Source organism: Corylus avellana, chromosome ca2 (assembly GCF_901000735.1).
Source record: "Corylus avellana chromosome ca2, CavTom2PMs-1.0".
In the NCBI taxonomy this organism is placed as follows: domain Eukaryota; kingdom Viridiplantae; phylum Streptophyta; class Magnoliopsida; order Fagales; family Betulaceae; genus Corylus; species Corylus avellana.
Window position 1 is genome coordinate 11,054,148 of NC_081542.1, and position 19,098 is coordinate 11,073,245.

General features: G+C 37.6%; 1 protein-coding gene across 2 annotated transcripts in view; it reads right to left on the minus strand.

Moving 5' to 3' along the window:
• Positions 1 to 231: 231 nt before the first annotated feature.
• Positions 232 to 19,098, minus strand: part of LOC132169553 (CMP-sialic acid transporter 3-like) — a 36,709-nt gene continuing 17,842 nt past the window's right edge. Inside the window, exons 1-14 of one of the 2 annotated variants that reach the window (XM_059580575.1) lie at positions 13,155 to 13,414; positions 12,555 to 12,611; positions 10,766 to 10,843; positions 8,572 to 8,616; positions 7,906 to 7,965; positions 7,681 to 7,803; positions 6,803 to 6,880; positions 6,303 to 6,372; positions 5,576 to 5,683; positions 4,399 to 4,532; positions 4,223 to 4,302; positions 3,821 to 3,869; positions 3,656 to 3,707; positions 232 to 938 (exon numbers count right to left, since the gene is read on the minus strand). In XM_059580575.1, coding sequence (XP_059436558.1) covers positions 3,657 to 3,707; positions 3,821 to 3,869; positions 4,223 to 4,302; positions 4,399 to 4,532; positions 5,576 to 5,683; positions 6,303 to 6,372; positions 6,803 to 6,880; positions 7,681 to 7,803; positions 7,906 to 7,965; positions 8,572 to 8,616; positions 10,766 to 10,843; positions 12,555 to 12,611; positions 13,155 to 13,370 — 1,149 coding nt within the window. In that variant the 5' untranslated portion in view covers positions 13,371 to 13,414 and the 3' untranslated portion in view covers positions 232 to 938; position 3,656. Of the gene's footprint in view, positions 939 to 3,655; positions 3,708 to 3,820; positions 3,870 to 4,222; positions 4,303 to 4,398; positions 4,533 to 5,575; positions 5,684 to 6,302; positions 6,373 to 6,802; positions 6,881 to 7,680; positions 7,804 to 7,905; positions 7,966 to 8,571; positions 8,617 to 10,765; positions 10,844 to 12,554; positions 12,612 to 13,154; positions 13,415 to 19,098 lie in introns of those variants that run through there. The other variant, XM_059580574.1, reaches the window with a different exon arrangement.

Here is a 19,098-nt window from a genome sequence, read left to right on the forward strand (position 1 = left end):
GGCAAAGAATACGGACCCTCAGAGCTAGGGATATTTAGTAACAAAGTCTGGAGAAGAATAATTCTGCTCTCACGATAGGAATATAGATACATAGAATGAAAATTTTGAACCCAGTTTCTCAACCATTACGTGCTCTAAAACTGTAAAACAGGCTACATAGAGCATAGTCAATGCAAGGTTCTCTATTCCACATGCAGAAAGACAAAAAGAAGGCGCCATAAAACAACAATAGAAAGAGCCAAAAGAAGAAAATATATTATTCTTGCCTGCCTATACACGTTTGCCATGACATCATTTAACTGCAATTTACACCACAATCATGAATCATGTAATATAGTAGATGTGGAAGGCTGAATACATAACAGCAGTTCTCTCTGGATAAACTTTACACCTCCTAGTTTTAGATGCATAGAACAAAACCATTATGTAAATGTTCTGGTAGAAAATGCTGATGAATTGGCAACATAACTCCTACCTAACTTTAAAAAGCTGATGCAAAAGTTTCCAAAGAAAAATTGCACAATATCTGTTTTCTTGACATGAACTGCAAGAATCTTACAATACAGGACAAAAGTAGTCCTCCTAGTTCATGAAGAAAAAAAACTAGAAAAGCGCATGTGAATATGAATGGGAGGGAATATATTATTTTCTATACCAGGAGAAAAAGGATTGATACAAAAATTTCTGCCATTAAGTATATGATTTATAGCCTTCATCTATGGTTGATCTTGACTTGCTCAAAGGGCTGGATACTTTCAATAAAAGCTACCAGAGGCTGCAACCAGGTGACTGGTGGATCCTACGAAGCACAAAGAAAGGGAGCTGCCAAAACATGCGGTGGATTCTCTTCAAATAGAAATTTTATTCTACTGAAAACCAGTGTTATCTTCTCAAACTGTCTGATGAAGCCAGCCAAAAGAATATACGCGCCAGGATTCCTGAAACATGATACTACAAATTATGTTGAAAGATACAAGAAAGATATAATCATTTGTAAAAGTGAAACATGAAAACTGAATGGTTTGGGTAAAAGGAGAGAATATGAGAGAATGGGGGAACTGAATGGGTTGATTTGTGAAAAATGAAGATAGACAACAATCAACAAGCAGCTCAACGTACATAAAAATATACATCATTCAACAATTCAGCCTTTGGCCGACATCCACCAAAGAAAGGAGTTTTACAATGAATCAAGGAAATTATAGAATTTATTGCGGGCACAAACCTACGCTACTTACAAACAAAAAAAAAAAACAAACCTAAGCTCCAAATACACCCAACTTAAGGACCCTCTCTATTTGCTCTCCCTCTTCAAATAACCCTAAATATAACTGAGTGGGTACAAAAGACAAATGAACAGCACCAGAGTTCATAATTCTGGTTGGTTTGCTGGGTAGTGGGTGCTTCTTTCCCTGACCCCTGCTGAGACTCTGTATACTCCTCTACCATGGGGCCCATTACAAGCATAGGGTCAATCCAATGGGTTGAATTCAAAACACCAGTGCAACAGTGGGGCTACATGATCTTACTTGAATAATTTTGCTAGTGTGTTTGGCTATGTCTGTCTTTCCTCATTTTTTTTAAATAAGAGATGCTCAAGTCTGCTACGTAGGTGGTAGTTCATCTCCTTCAGAAGCCACTGTTATTTCTCAACCTCCAAATCACCCACATTTGACAAAACAGAACTGAATTCCAAACTCTATGCCTATGTCCCTCGGGCCTTGATACTCCTCTGTCCAACAATGGAAGTAAAAATACTAACAACCAAAGATCTGCTGCAATAGGGAAATGTAGTGAAGCAATGTGAACATAAAAATATTAAGTACCTAACATTTGCCCTTGTCTATTGTTTCAGACTATATATACAGGCATTTTGGTAAAACTTCAGCCTGTACTATTTGTTATTTATTGGAGACGGTCAAATGTGATTTAGTTTGGGATTGTGATTTCATAGACAAAAAGTACGATTTTAAACGAAATCACAAAAAATGAATTGTTTGAAATTGCATTTTTTTTAAATTGTTATTTTAAAATCTGTGTTTTGAAATCGAAGGTAAGGAGATACTTTTTGAAAACGCACAATTTTAAAAGCTTAACTATGATTTTAGAGGTCAAATTGCGATTTTGCTAAAATGCTTAACTGCATTTTTAAAAATCATGTTTTCAAATATCACATTTTAAAATCGCACTTTTTGAAATCATAAACCCAAATGGACCCTTAGGCTACTTTCATCAAGACTAGATATAGATGGCATCATTAAACGAATCCAAGAAAATAAGGCACTTTTCACATAGACACACACGAGTGCACATGCCCACACATAATTTTCTTGCTAAAGCATATTATCAGTGGAAAACATGTTTTGGCTAAAAAGGACTTTAGCAAACCTCTAAAAGCCAGTGCCAGTGACTACACACCACTTGCATTCATCACAGGCTTCTTGCTGTTCTAGATACGTAGTGAGGGTTTAACTTAACACCATTGGTTTTGCTTTTAAAACTTCTATCCTGTTTTTGTTTTAAATTCTCTAGGAAATTAGGGTAGACTACCCAAGAAAAAAAGAAAAACAACTTATAGAAAATTTATATGTGATCCTATGTATTCTTAATTTCATCAGAAGTATGGGTAATGTTTTCTTTTTTCTTTTTTTTTTGATAGGCAAGTATGGGTCATGTTTTCTAATGATGATGAAACTTTATCCTAAATTTTGACTTAGGACATCTTAGTTTCATCAGCATTTTCAATTACTCAACTGAATTGGCTGAATATTCCAGATCCATCATTCAAATTATTATAAGACCCATCCACATCTAATTACTCAAGAAACTTTCACTGTTGGCTTCCTATCTAGATCCAACTTTTCCCTGACTGATTTCCAAACTCTGTCCGAATCTAAGTTCAGCCAAATAGTTGTTTTTTGCAACAAGCAACCAAATTTGAGTCACCGTGATTATTAAAGCTGCAAAGAACAAAGTAGACATAAATATAGATTGACTGATGGATCTGAACATTGAAAGCTATTCGCTTCTTCTTTTTCATGTTTTCTTCCAAAAGAACCAAGCTTACGAGTTGTAAACCCGAACTCTTCTTCACACTCAAAGAAGATATAATACCATCGGTGCAAGAAATGAGAATGCAGGTTATAGACATTAGCTTTTGCTTATAATAAATTTTGTTTTCGTACACTTCATGTATACTCGGGTTGCACCTTCGCGCTTTTTAATGAAATTCAATTACTTATAAAAATAAATAAATTTTACTTATCAAAATAAATAAATAAATAAATTTTGTTTCAGTTTTGTACTCAGACAGGTGAAAGTTTACATATTCAAAACAAACATGATTCAGCCAATTGGTTATTATGAATTGTCACTTTTTTGACTTTATACCATATAACAATGTGTCAACATTATCGCATGTAGAAATCTTACTCTTCAAAATGACAACTAGACCTGAATACCCAACTTTAAGAGAGGTGCATGCAATTGAGCTAGACTGGTTTCTTTCTCCATAGCTAGTTAATTTAAGTGCAAGGAAGTACTTCAAAGATGCCTCCTTGTTTCCCTTGACTAGTAAAAGTGATTGAGATTCTCCTAGAATCAGAAGAACAACCGTGCACATCATAGTTGGCAAGTTACCAAGTTACCAAGTTACCTTAGAGGGGAAGAAGAGGTGCTTTCTCATCTTGTTCAACACGATGGCTTGTCTGGGATCACATTAGAGAAAAAAGATAAATAGTATGAATATGATAAATCAATCAAAATCTAATGAAACCTGTTCTCACAAATATAATAAAAAACTGTAACTGAAGTTTCTTACATCCTCATTTGCCCCAGCTGCCATATTTACAAATGATGTATCCTTTGACCTGGAAAATAATGCAAGTGGTGAAAACTACTTTCATAAAAAAAGCTTTAGGTTACTATAATTTTTGTTGATTTCATCACTGTGAAATAAGAAACATGAAGCTGATAGATACCAAAATAAATATAAAAAGAAAACTCTTTCACTAGAATATATAAGGATGCCCAGTGATTCTAACTGCACGTACACAAAAACATATATAAGGATGCCAATGGATGTGAACCACCAAGAACATTATCCCATAAACTAGTCAAACTGATGGTTATTACTTGTCGAAAATACCAAGGACAAACCCTCATGATCATGGATTAGTTTACATATAACTTATGAACAGAACCAAAATGGACAAGCACACACCTTCGATTGTTCTCATTGTCCATCATTTCCAAATTACCATTCTGTGGTTCATCCTTAGTCTTCGAAAGTGGTGAAAAGAACTGTACAGAAAAATAATACATAAACGAAGTTCAAGAAATAGAATGGATGGATAAGTTCTCTCTCTCTCTCTCTCTCTCTCTCTCTCTCTAGTTTACCTGATGCATAGAGATGAAGACAATAGAGATTCCTAAGACAAAGTTTATTGTCAGAGTATGACCAAACAGCGCAGCAGATGCTATCCCTGTGAAGATTGTGGCAACAGTTGATGAATATTTCTTCAAAATTGTATCTGCAAGTATCAAGAAAAATCTCATTTAGAAAAGTACTAGGAAAATTGTACTGTAAACCCTTCAGTTCATGGGATATAATGATAAAATACCAGTACTAAGAATATAATATGGATACAGTAAACCATCCCTAGGTTTAAACATGCAGTTTCAATATTTTTACTCCTTGTCCTTTCAATTCAAGCCAGACCTTGAAGCTTATCAACGGTAGCATCCTGGCTGGTCATGATACCACAACATCGTCAAAGGGATTATGCTGACAAAACATTTACTTCTCTTCCAACTAACCAAAAATAAGAGATCACAGTAAATTCAATCCTTCTGTCAATATTACTTGGATGCGAATTTTGATGATAAAAGCATGAGTGCGCCGTGCGCGTACTGCTAATACCAGCATGGTCAATTAAATGGCAACATACCTTCTTTTTTTTTTTTTTTGATAAGTAATTAAATGGCAACATACTGATTCTTAATTCTTTACTGTTTAACATTGGAAAATAGTGCATTAGGATAGTAGCCAGACTTTCAGAAAGGCAGTGCATATGGACTTGTAAATTGCTGATTGACAGCGACTTGACCACAAAAACTGAGTCAACATATGGTGTGGGCGGCACAAATGGGAAAGGATTAATTTATAACTTGCTTAAGCATAAATCAGGGTTAAAGGTCTCTAGTTCATATATCAGAGATATCATTTGTCAAAATTCAAGTTGATTTAGTTTCTCTCCTGTATATTCTTGTGTAATTGGGTAGTGGCTTCTGGTGTCCTTTAATGCATTCATTTTACTTACAAAGAAACACATATTAAATAAACCCCAAAACTAGCAGGCTGAGGATAAACTGGCTAGTGCCATGTTAGAATTCAACCGTGTGTGTTTGTGTGTGTGTGTGAGAGTGAGATAGTTCGTTTCATCCATTCTGTCTGAATCTAAAAGGTCGAGAGGAAAAAAAAAAAAAAAGGAAGCACAATGCTAAAAAAATGTATAGCAATTCACTGAAACATAAACTGCAAAACAAAGTATGAAAATTCTAGTAACGTAATCACCTGCATATTTGAAGAAAAATGATGATAAAATCCCTTGGGCTGCATTGTTGCAAATTAAAAGCATAGTAGCCTTGGAATGTCCTTGCAGTATATCAAAGCTACTGGGACCTTAAAAAATTAAGATTCAGAGGTTAAAGAATTATTAAAACACGTTTTCCCTATCATTCCATGATGACATCAACTTTATAATCAATCTGTGTGAAACATAACTCAACCCAAGTCTGAAAATTGGGCTATGCCAGCAAACAAGGAAAAAAAAACTAAATAGAAGAGAAAATATAAATCTAAAAGGGCATTGCATCCAGAAAAAAAAAAAAAAAAAAAAAAAAAAACACTCTTCAGGTTAATAGACAACAAGTGTAAATAAATAAATAAATACAGCAAGTGTAAAAGACTTTCAATGCAATCACTTATGACCAACTAAATGAAGATTAGGGAAACCCTATTAACATCATAATACAAGTCAATAATTGATAGCATGCTCTCCATCATACAATATACATTTATCAGAGGCTTCATACTTTTTTTTGACGAGGAACCCCTCCAATGCAAGGCCATTTAGTATACCCACTCCTGCAGGGTAAACCTCGGACCCGTGTAAAGCGCCCCCTCCACACAGATCGGGTAATACTCCTTCACTGGCGGGCTGGCCCTCAGACTCATTAATACCTTTTCAGTTCTTCAGTAATGTCAACCATTATAATTTAAACTATGTTTGATATTTTACCTTTGAAAATGGCGATTCCAATAATAGCTAGAAAGTTGAATATGGCACCATAACCATATAGAAACAAGTTCTGCAAAAAGTACAAAGTACCTTTTTGATAAGAGAGTATTTAAATTGGTTGTAATAGAGAATAATCGTTTAAAGCTTTGATAAAGCCATAATACGAGTAAACCTGATAAACTTATTATAAATTACAGTTTAAGATGCAGAGAAAGTTACAGAATCATCCTAAGCTGGGATAAATCAAGCAGCACTCTAAGGGGTCCAATATCCAGTTTAACCTTGCCTGAGATTCAATAACAGGTTTACATGGCAGCCAGCACAAAGTAATACAGAACTGAAATCAGAGGTCAATATTTGAATATCAACTAGCTTTACCAATTCCAATCTTTAGTATTTACATAATTTCTCTACAACTGTGGCAACTGGCAAACCACAAAATGAAGGTCCAGCTTGAAGTAAAAAATGTATGGATTACCACATCAGTAATAGAACTTTACCTGAAGGTAAATGCTTGTCTCAAATTGACTCTTCAAAGCATATTCGTTGTACACTGATGCCAGTGATGGAACAGTGACCTGCATTGATGTTTAATATCAGTTTCCATTACATCATATTCTTGAATACAACAGATATTTGAAATCATACATCTTTGTGTTTAGTTGCAACAGAAACACTTCTCATAAACAATTTCTGTACTTCTTAGCAAATATACTATATGGCTTATCAAGTATAAACAGTTAGTAAACATAATGTTAATATAACAACTATGCTTTGCCAATTATTATTGTACAATTTCTTTTAAGGGAAAGTGTACATGTGGACCTATTCAGTTTTGATCCCACAACCTTACCCTCCACATCAGGCTTATGGGGGGACGCATCAATTGAACTAAAACTCATTCACCTTTTATCATTTTTATCCATGAAGAATTGTTTCCATAGCACAGTTAAACTCAGTGTCCAGTCACAGCATGCTAATCCCCAACACGAATAAAACCAAGTAGTTCTCTGGAAGCAATTGGTCTTAGGAAAACTCAAACTTATGATTATGACATCAACAGCAGGCATCAAGCGGCAGTGTTTCCTGAGGGAATCCATTACTATATGCTTGTGATAGTGAAATTGGCTTGTCTTACATGAATCTCAATGCAATGAACTTATCAAATTCATCCCCCTACTAGCCATGAATACCAAATACATATACACTCAAAACGTTAGCAAACAGTAACCATCTCGAAAAATTTCAGCAATTCCCCCATTCAAAAAGGTTAGTGAACCTGAACCAGATTGTTGCACACTAAGTAATCACTTCTTACAGAGACAACTACAAAAGCTAGCCACAATGAAAGAGCGACATAAGTTTTCTGTATACATACAAAAATCAATGTGTATAAATATGCGCCTGTAGCAACTGGAAGACCTAGAGCAGTGGTACCCCCAGGTAGAGATTTCAGCTGGTTGACACTAATTCCAATGAGCAGCAGAGCAAGAGCCTCCCACTGTCGCACAAAAAAAATAAATAAATAACATTTGGGATATGAACATTCAGAAAGTCAAACTGTGATATGGATCAATTAAAAAATGTTTACTGTCAAACTAACCTGAATAATGGAAAAACGCCTTCTCATTATTATTCTTAGCAAAATAGCAATAACCAAAACCTGCATATATTTGCAATCCATATATAAATCTTTCATCATAAAAGAAATCAAACAAGAATACAACTATCTATACATCATTCCGTCCATCAATGAGAGAAAAAGGGGAGAACATTCAACTCAATAGGAACTGGTAGCTTCGAACTACTACTTTTTTTTTTTTTTTGATAACATAAGAGAACTTTACTCAGATTAATTGCACGTCGCAAACGCATACTGTACAACAATCCTCACCGTTAATCAAACTCCTACGGGTAACTGACCCCACCCGCTAGAACCAGTTACCAGGTAATCCAAGAGCTTTCACCCCTAACGGGCTAAGCTGTTTATCCTCATGCCCAGGAGGCACTTCGAACTACTACTTAAAGGGTTCAAAATCAGTCTACAGCCTGAAGCCATTTCAACTAACTTGCTGAAAAGGCCTGGAGCCACACTCCCCCACAAATGAAGCAGAATTAACTTTACATTAAATGCAAAGCTCAGTTGACAGTTTCGTAAGCCACAATGTTTTGTTTATAAGGGGGAAAAATTCGATCTAGATCAATAAATCCAAATATAAAATGCATCAATATGAGAACAGACATCATAATATATCACACATGAATATACCTTCAAATTGCTCAGCATCTTAACCGTCGCGGGATTAAAATAAAGCTGCACATGAAATAGGAGTGTTATTGTGATAATACTTGAAGCTCTAACTAATCAAAGGTAGATTCTAGCATCAATAAGTAAATGTTCAACTTCTTTCAGAAAAGTAATCAATTTGATAACAGAGTTTGTTAATAAGCTTGTTAGTTTGGTTAGAAGGTTGTTATTGTGGTTAGTTACTCAGGGTATTAGTTAAATGGCCATTATTGTAATTGTACCCTTTTCTGAAAATCTATAAATAGATGTAGAAACGGCTATGATCAATATCTAACAAGCCTCTCACTTTTCAACGTTTCTCTCTTCTAAATTCCCTAACATGGTATCAAAGCACTTCACTCAGATCCCTCTCTTTCCTTTCTTTTCTTTTTTTCTCTTCTGCAAGCACTTTTCCTTCTAAAATCACTTCTTTTTGCATTTCAGTGCTTTGCCTTCTTTTTTGGTAAACAATGTAAATAGAGATTTTCTTTCTAAAGCAGAAAATTTCTTTCTTGGTGTGGTTGTATCATTGTTGGTAGAGTTGATGCATACAGCAAAACCGTCTCATGACTGCTGTGGTTTGAAGTGATCTATGGTTTTGTATGCGGTGGTGTGTGGTAGTGTTTGATGTTCACATTCATCTGAGATATCTGTTGGTGGTTTCATGGTAATCAGAGAGTTCTGTGGAGGTTTCATGGTTATAGGAGAGTTCTGTGGTCGTTTTGTGGTAATCAGATAATTCTATGGTGACCAGAATTGCTTTCAATGAAGACGTGCAAAATGTATGGTGATTTCTTTTTGATGTGCGGCACTTGCTGGTGAAACTCCAGCATTCTTTGGAAGAAGAAACCTGTGTTTGGCTATGGGTGTTTTCAACCGTTTGGGCCTCTCATGGCGGCAACTTGCTCGGTGAGAGACATACCAACAAACTATTCCTCCACGTGCTGCAAACGAACCACCAGTTGATCCTCGCATGCTGCCTCCTCGCAATCGTGCACATCGTTCAAATATGCAAAACGGTTGGCCCTTCCGCATCCTCGTGGCGCCATGGAAAGTAAAATCTTGGCTCAGATACCAACTAATGTAGCGTGACATAGTGGACTCACAAATACAATCAACAAGCGATTCACAACTCTTCTAAAAAATTTATAAAGGAATTGAGTAAAATAGGAAAAAACGCAACCTTTGAGTAATCCTTATTGAAAACTAACAAAATATAACAAAGCTATGTTCTTGGGTCTTTATAATATATATTTATAGGCCCTACACTCCTAAATCTAGTAGAAATAGAAATTGGTTTCAACTTTTAGTCGCAACCAATTTGAACTGGTAAAAAATAACATGTTCCAAGTGCAATTCAAAATGAACTTGGGAAGAACGCTTCTTTCTACTTGTGTCGATCTTACCGTTCCAAGTTCAGTTCGAAACTGCCTGAAGAATGAGCCATAGAAGGAGCTAGAAGCTGGCGCCCCAACATGCGGTTGGAACTGCAATTGGAATGCCAACCCAGAAGCTTGAACTGAACTTGGGAGAAATGCTTCTGAATTGTTGTTGATACTGCCATCCCAAGTTCAGTTCGAGCTTCTGGGTTGGCATTCCAATTGCAGTTCCAACCCCAAGTTGGCACGCCAGCTTCTAGCCCCTTCTATGACTCATTCTTCAGACAATTTAAATGGGTGTTGGCCTTGGCCTTAGTTCGAACGCCCACACTTTGATCTGCTCCAAAGCTCTTCAAAAACTAAAATGTTGCACGGTCTACTTCAGTCATTCACCTCCCATGTCAATTAAATATTCTATGTGTTAGTGTTCACTTATTAATGATGAGTTTGACCCCACACATGAGGGAAAGTGGGGGAGTGTTAAAATATAAATTAAATGACTAAATTAATCATGTCCTCTCACTTAAGCTTTTAGGATAGCTGATGATTTAAAAATTAATAACATGGGCATTATTGTAATTGTACCTTTTTCTGAAAATCTATAAATAAATGTAGAGGGTTGTGATCAATATCTAACTAGCCTCACTTTTCTATGTTTCTCTCTTCTAAATTTCCAAACACAATTCAACTTTCCTACAGAGCATAAGGAAGGCAACTCATCATGTTAGGAATGTTCAAAGAGAATATAAAGAAAATATGAAGAATTGCAGTGGTAAGAGCATTATAAAAAGTTCTACCTGCATAATGAACTTTAAATAATTGTTAATAGCATAAAGGAGAGCGGGAATAGCGAGAAGCACATTGTTTCGAGCTGCCTGCAGAGGTAATAAAAAAAAAGGTAACGTCATCTATTTTTATTATACTCTTCTTTTCCTAGACTGACCAGTGACAGCAAAAAACCAATTGTGTTTGTATGTTGTCTAGATCAGAAAGTACATTTCTACTTGGCTATGCAAAAGAAATATCAAATCAATGTGCAAAATGCTAGATGCAAACAAAAAATTGATAGAAGTATGAAGAGTTGGAGGAAAAAAAATGTCAGTTCAATAGACAATATGACAAACATTAGATTGCAAGAAAAGTCCAGAACAGAGAGAGAGGAGAAGAAAAAACACCATGAAACTATTAAAAAAACCATTATCAAATATTCATAATTACCTATGAATTGTGGCCCAATGCAACAAGATTCACACTCAGCAAATTAAAAAAGAAAGGAAAATTCACTTGACCCCCCTAAACTCACATTTCTTTTACAAAGACACCTCCAAACTTCTATTTCCAACCTTTGGCCCCTTCAAACAACCATTTTTTTTTTTCAATTTACACCCCACCTTTAGATTTTGACATTAAACAGAAAGTTGCACATGTCCAAAATTCTGACTTGAATTGTCAAAATAGATCCTCTGTAAATTTCTTTTTTTAAAAAAATAAAATAAAAATCAAACAAAAAAATTATAGATGATGAAAGGGCAATTTAGGTATTTCAGGTCAAAATTTGTACATAAGGGTCACATGCACACCCATCCATTCATTTTAACACCAAAGTGTACCGAGGGGTGCAAATTACAATGAAATGCTAGTTTGAATGGTATCACAAATAATAATTTGGAGATATATTTGCAAACAGGGCGTCAGTCCGGGCGTGGGTTAAGTGTAATCCCCCCCACCTCCTCAAAAAAAAGATTAATTACAGTTATCCCCTTCAACTACCACTCATTTACACGTTGGCCCCACAAACTACCACCTATCAAACTCAATCCTCCTCAACTATCAGTATTTAGCAAAAGTAAGGGTATTTTTGTCATTTCACGTTAAAAATGAGCATGTGCATGTCAAGTGTGCATTTTTCCGTTCATATTTAATGAGTTGGCTTAATATAAGGGCTCTTTTTGTTGGCAATTAATAGTTGGAAGGGGGTTGAGTGTGGCAAGTGGTAGTTTATAAGAGCAACGTGTAAATGAGTGGTAGTTGAGGGTTAAGTCTAATTAACCCAAAAAGAAAAGAAAATTAGTCTTGATCCATTGCAATGTTATGTGAATCCAATGAAGATCCTTGTCCTTGACTTTTATTTTTGTATAAGATCCTTGTCCTTGACTTATAATTTCAATAGACAAATGATCTTATATAAAAATAAAAGTCAAGGACAAGGATCTTCATTGGATTCCTTTTTCTTCCCCTCTTTACCTACAATTTTATTTTATTCTTGATAAGTAGAGAAAAATTTATTAATTTGTACTCAAATCCTAAGGTCAAAATGTTAAATAATTAGATGCATAATATAAGCCTTCAAAAGCACTCCATCCATAAGTATGAGATGTATGGCAAACATATCATCTCTTATACTGCTTGAGAAATCAAAAAAATAATGTCAAAGACAAAAAAGTTTTTGAAGTGTTGCATAACCAATTGAGTTTATTAGAGTCCATATCCCATAATTAGAGACATCATCAAAATAGATACAATGTACAAGGCCCATTTCATCTTTAGAATATACAAAGCCAAACTTGTGGTAATAGTATGTCTTACCTGTACAAGCGTAGAAAGAGAGAGAAGAGATTTCTCACCAACTTTTTTATGCCGACCCTGAAAATACAAAAAGTTGAAAAATAAGAAACTAGCAGCAAATGTTTGCCAATATAAGGGAGAGATCATAAATCTTATTCTCCAACCACATTTAACAAAAATATAAAAAAGCCTCCACTGAAGGATTGAAAAGTGCTTTGTTTTTTTTTTATAAGTAATAATCAGTCTTATTAAAAGCGTAAAGGTACCCCAAAGTACACTGGAAGTATACAAAAGGATCAACTAACTAAAAAGGGAAAAGCAAACAAGAAAATCATCGTAACTAATCTTCATCGGAAGGACATGCGCAACAATCCAAAGGTATAATGTATGAAAGCAAGAGGATAAGATGTCTTCCAATGACCCCTCCAAATCCTCAAAACACCTATTATTTCTCTCCCTCCATGAACACCAGAAAAAGCAAGTAGGCACCATCTTCCAAACCGCGGCACTCCCCCTCCTCCCCGACGACCACCAACAGGCAAGTAAATCCGAAACCTGTCTCAGCATCACCCAAGACAACCCAAACCGACCAAAAAAGGCACTCCACAAAGCATAAGCTACCTCGCAATGAAGGAGAAGATGATCCACCGTCTCCTCACTCCTCTTGCGCATACAACATCTGTTCGTCACAATCACATGTCGCTTCCTGAGGTTATCTAGGGTCAAAATTTTGCCAAATGCCGCCGACCACACAAAGAAGATTGCCCTCAGAGGAGCTTGTGTTTGCCACACTCTTCCAAGGGAATCGCCTCCCTTCAGTACATGCCAAGGAAGCATAAAGGAGCTTGACCTTGAAACGGCCTATTTTGGAGGAGATCCACCACAACCTATCTTCACACCCTCATCTCACTCGGGCAGAATGTAACACCTGAAAAAAAAAAAAAAAAAAAAAAAAAAAAAAAAAAAAGGCAAATACATCCACCTCCCAATCATGAGCCTCTCTAAAAAAACTAACATTCCACTAATTAGAGCCACCCAACACCACCAAATGAGCCGCAACTGAGGTGTCCTTTGCACAAACAATATTGAATAAACCTGGGAAAACTATCTTGAGAGCCGTATCACCACACCACAAATCATGCCAGAAGCGAACCCTAGTCCCATCCCCCACCTCAATCCGCATAAAGCCTTTGAAAGTGTCCCACCCTTTCCTAATGTTCTTCCATAAGCCCACTCCAAAAGTTCCACCCGGCTCCATAGAGCACCACCCTCCCCATAAACTTCCAAACTTCGCATCCACCACATCCCTCCACCAAGTATCTCTCTCCGATCCATAGCGCCACAACCATTTCCCTAACAGGGCGCGATTGAACACCATTAAGTTCCTGATACCCAAACCGCACTCCTTAATCGGAGTGCAAACCTTTGACCACTTCACCAGGTGGTACTTGAACTCTTCACTTAGCCCACCCCATAAAAAATTCCGCTATAGCTTCTCAATCCGCTTAGCAACACTAACCGGAATAGGAAAAAGAGACAAATAATAAGTAGGCAAATTGGTGACAGTGCTCTTGATAAGCGTGACCCTGCCACCTTTCGACAAATACGACCTTTTCCAATCAGCCAACCGATGTTCTATCTTCTCGATAACTCCATCCCAAATATGCTTAGCCTTATAAGAGGCCCCCAATGGCAGACCAAGGTACTTTACTGGCAAATAAGCAACCCCACACCCTAGAATACCGGCTAACCTGCCCACTTGCTCCACATTCCCCACTGGAATTAACACCGACTTGGCCAAGTTAACCTTCAGACCGGAGGTAGCTTCAAACAGCAAAAATAAACTCTGCAAATAGCATAACTGGGCTGGCATAGCATTGCAAAAAATCAAGGTATCATCAATAACTAGAAGATGAGAACATAATATTACCGACCTTGAAACCTTCTATTAGCCCCCCATTAACCGCCGCCGAAATCATCCTACTTAAGGCTTCCATCACAAAAACAAACAACAGAGGAGACAGGGAGTCCCCTTGTCTCAAACCCCTGGAACTGCTAAAAAAACCATTAGGAGAACCATTGACCAGAATCGAGAACCGCACCGAAGAAATGCAATGTTCTATCCAAGAGCACCAAATCCCACCAAATCCACACCTCTTTAGCAAATATAACAAGAAATCCCAATTCACATGATCATAAGCTTTTAACAGATCCATTTTGCAAATAACTCCTGGCTCCCCAAATCTCAACCTACTATCAAGGCATTCATTAGAAATCAAGATAGGATCTAGAATTTTCCTACCCTTAATAAAAGCACTTTGGGACTGGGAAATAATCATATCCAGAACTACCTTCAATCTATTTACTAAAACCTTGGCTATGATTTTGTAGATACCTCCCACAAGGCTAATTGGCCAAAAGTCTTTTAGATTGATAGCACCGGTAACCTTCGGAATAAGCGAAATGAAAGATGCATTGAGGCTCTTCTCAAACATCCCTCCTGCATGAAATGCACTAAACACCTTCATAATATCCTCCCTCACAACCTCCCAGCAAGTTTGGATGAAAGCCATAGAAAACCCATCAGGGCCCGACGCCATATTATCATTCATTTTAAACACTACCTTTCTAACCTCGTCCTCTTCAAAGTCTCTCTCCAACCAACTAGCCTCCACCTCCGAAATGGAATCAAAGGAAATACCATCTACCATAGGCCTCCAAAGAGCTTTGTTCCCACCACTTATGTATAAAAATGCTCTATTAATAACCATAACACTTAATTTTGATGGTTAGACTATCGTCGGGCTTGCACTCAACAGTTTGTTTACTCGACTCGACTCAGGCTTTTGGATGCAACTGACATTTAGCAAAATAGACTGGCTTGAGATTGCCAAGTGCCACCTTTAGCAAAATAGAGTGGCTTGAGATTGCCACACCAAATTAAGGGGTCAGCCCACCGTAAGCCTAGACAATCATTAACACTGCAAGGAAAGGCATACCCTCTCATAAAACTCAATACCAATAGAGGCTTGTCTTTAAGAAATAAGGATTTGATCTCCCTTTAGACTCCAATAAACTAATGATACCAGATTTGCATTTGTTATAATTGAATTAATCCACCATGTCTGGGAAGAGATCCAAATACATCTATCAGTTGAGACACGAAAAATAACTGCACACCTTGACTACAGGGAAAATGCTAACTAAAACCCACGGCTTTGCTGCTATGGTCACTAAAGACCCTTTACCTAAAACATGGCACACTTGCTCCAACAAGTATGAGGGATGGGATGGGGTATGTTTGACACTTACAATACATATACGCATACCTCAATGCATCATTTGTAGTATATCATTCTATTAAAATGGCCTTCAAATGCTAGGAATTATTTATTCATATAAAGCAATGCCTCCTTCAATGGCAATGAAAACCTTAAAAGTACTGAAAACATCTCATTCATGAAAAAAGTATTCTTCTCCACATATTTTTTTGTCTTTAATATTCCATATAAGCTCCACATATGTAAGTAACATAAACCAATTCAGCATTTGCAAGCTTCCAAGATTAGCAATTGCCAAATCCATATATAGAAAACGAAGAAATTCTTTAAAATAAAAATATTTTAAAATACATATGAACACCAGTTATAAATGTGGAATGCATCTCAACAAAATTCAGGCCTGGGTGCACATACCCTCTACCCCTATAATCCTTAAAATATTAGAACATGTGACTATTACCTTCCCCATGGGACTAGCAAGCTTCCAACCCCCATGACATAGAACTTTGGAACCAAACACAAATTGTGCTACATTGACTTGTTTAGGCAATTTTGAATGAAAGAACCAAACACGAATTGAGATAACACAAGGTTTTATAGACACAATTGAGTTAATTAATCTCTCCACTTCTCTGCACCAATGACTTTCCAACTACCTAGAATCTTGAGAGACTAGAACACAATACTTCTTACTAGACAAGAATCAATTAGAGCAATTTGGCTACTCTCTCCAAAAGAAGATGCATACTAGAATTGTTGGGTGGTGATTAAGGAGGATATCAAGGGGGTTTTTGCGGAGTTCCATGAGCGAAGTAAATTTGAAAAAAGCCTCAACGCTACGTTTATCTCTCTTATTCCGAAGACCAATGGAGCTTCCGATATAAAGGATTTTCGTCCGATTAGCCTTGTGGGAGGGACATACAAGATTGTTGCAAAGGTCTTAGCCAACAGAATGAAGGAAGTGATGGATAGGGTCATCTCTAAGCCTCAGAATGCCTTTGTTAAAGGTAGGCAAATTTTCGACTCAATTCTTTTTGTCAATGAATGCTTGGACAGCCGAATCAGATCAGGGGAACCTGGCTGCTTGTGCAAATTGGATATGGAAAAGGCATATGATCATATGAATTGGAAGTTTCTACTTTACGTTCTAAGAAGATGCTGTTTTGGAGAGAAATGGTGCTTGTGGATTGAACATTGCATTTCGACTGTGCGTTTCTTGATTTTGACCAATGGATCCTCTTCTGGTTTCTTTGATAGCTCGCGGAGTGTGAGGCAAGGAGACCCTCTTTCTCCTTTCTTGTTTGTTCTAGTCATGGAGGCGTTTAGCAGGTTGATCAATGCCTCGATAAACAGGGGTCTCATCTCGGGTTTTTCTGTGGGAAGCAGAGAGTCAGATCGGGTTATTGTCTCTCACCTTCTCTTTGCAGATGACACTTTGGTTTTTTGTGGAGCAGATCCTAATCAAGTTAGAAACATTGGTGCATTACTCGTTTGCTTTGAAGCGGTTTCAGGGCTAAAGGTGAATCTGGCTAAATCTGTCTTGGTCCCTATTGGTAGTATGAACAATATGGGCACTTTGGCAGGCATCATTGGTTGCGGATCAGCTTCTATGCCTTTGAAATATTTGGGTCTTCCGTTGGGGGCCCCGTTTATGGTTAAGGCCAGTTGGGAGGACATGTTGGAGAAGTATGCCAGAAGGCTGGCCCCATGGAAACGGTTGTATTTGTCCAAGGGGGGGAGGGTTACTCTCATTAAGAGCACCTTATCCAATCTTCCCACTTATTTTTTGTCTCTGTTTCCTATCCCTGCATCTGTGGCGAAGCGTATGAAGAAAATTCAACGTGATTTCTTATGGGGTGGGATTAATGATGAGTTTAAGTTCCATCTGATTAGTTGGAACAAGGCATGTTCTCCGATCTCAGAGGGAGGCTTAGGGATCCGGAATTTGCGTTTGATGAACAAAGCTTTGTTGGGGAAATGGTTGTGGAGATTTGCTCATGAGAAAGAGGCTTGGTGGAGGAAGATTCTGGTGGCAAAGTATGGTGCGGTTTGGGGTGGTTGGCGATCCAGGGACCCCAGTGGTTCGCATGGGGTGGGGTTATGGAAGTACATTAGCAAGGGGTGGAGGTCGTTTCATTGCCACATTAGATTGGATCCTGGGATTGGGTCCAATATCAGGTTTTGGGAGGATATCTGGTGCGGTGACATGTCTCTCAAGGATACTTTTCCTGGACTTTTCAATATTGCCACCAATAAGGATGCGTCTATTGCGGATAATAGCGAGTGTATAAATGGCTCTGTGCAATGGAATGTTTCCTTCATTCGCAGGGTTCATGATTGGGAAGTGGAGGTCTTGGCCTCTTTTTATTCACTCTTGTATTCGCACTTGATGCGTGGGGTAGGGGAGGATAGGATGTGGTGGAACGCTTCAAGAAAAGGAAAATTTGAGGTTAGATCTTATTTCAGGATCCTTGCTTCCAAAGATCCTTCCCCCTTCCCTTGGAAGAGCATATGGCGTACCAAGGTTCCTTCGAGAGTGGCTTTTTTTGCTTGGACGGCCGCGCTTGAGTCAACCCTGGATAATGTTCGGAAGAGAGGTATTGTTGTGATCAACCGTTGTTGCATGTGTGAATCGGATGGGGAGTCAGTTGACCATCTCTTTCTTCATTGTGGGGTTGCGAGTATCTTGTGGAATGCCGTCTTCTCTCGGTTTGGTTTGTGCTGGGTGATGCCTGGGAGCGTCAGGGGGTTGTATGCTTCTTGGTGGGCGGGTGGCAAATCCCGTAGTGTTGTTGTGTGGAAGATGGTTCCTCTTTGACTTATGTGATGCATCTGGATCGAGAGAAATGCTAGATATTTCGAGGACTCGTCTAGGAATATTGAGGACCTTCTACACTTTTTCTTGTACACCCTTTTCACTTGGACCGCTGGCTGGCTAGCGCCCTTAGTGATAAGCTTCCCTGATTTCCTTTTTATGTTCTCTTCTTCTTTTTCTCCCTCTTAGTCGCTCTCTTTTATACTCCTTGTGTACTAGGGTTGCGCCCCTTTGTGCTTTGATAATATATCTTTATTGATCAAAAAACAAAAAAAGAAGATGCATACTAGAAGATTTTTGGATTCAAGAATCCAAGTCAGATGCAATGGTTTTGAGATCAAAGTAGTATGCATTTTCTTCTTTTACTAAAGTATCTAAAGCAGTAGTTCTCTCATAGATGTGTAGTTGAGAAGTCACATATGGAGGATTTTGCAACCCTCACACACAGCAAATTGACAATGTTTAATGA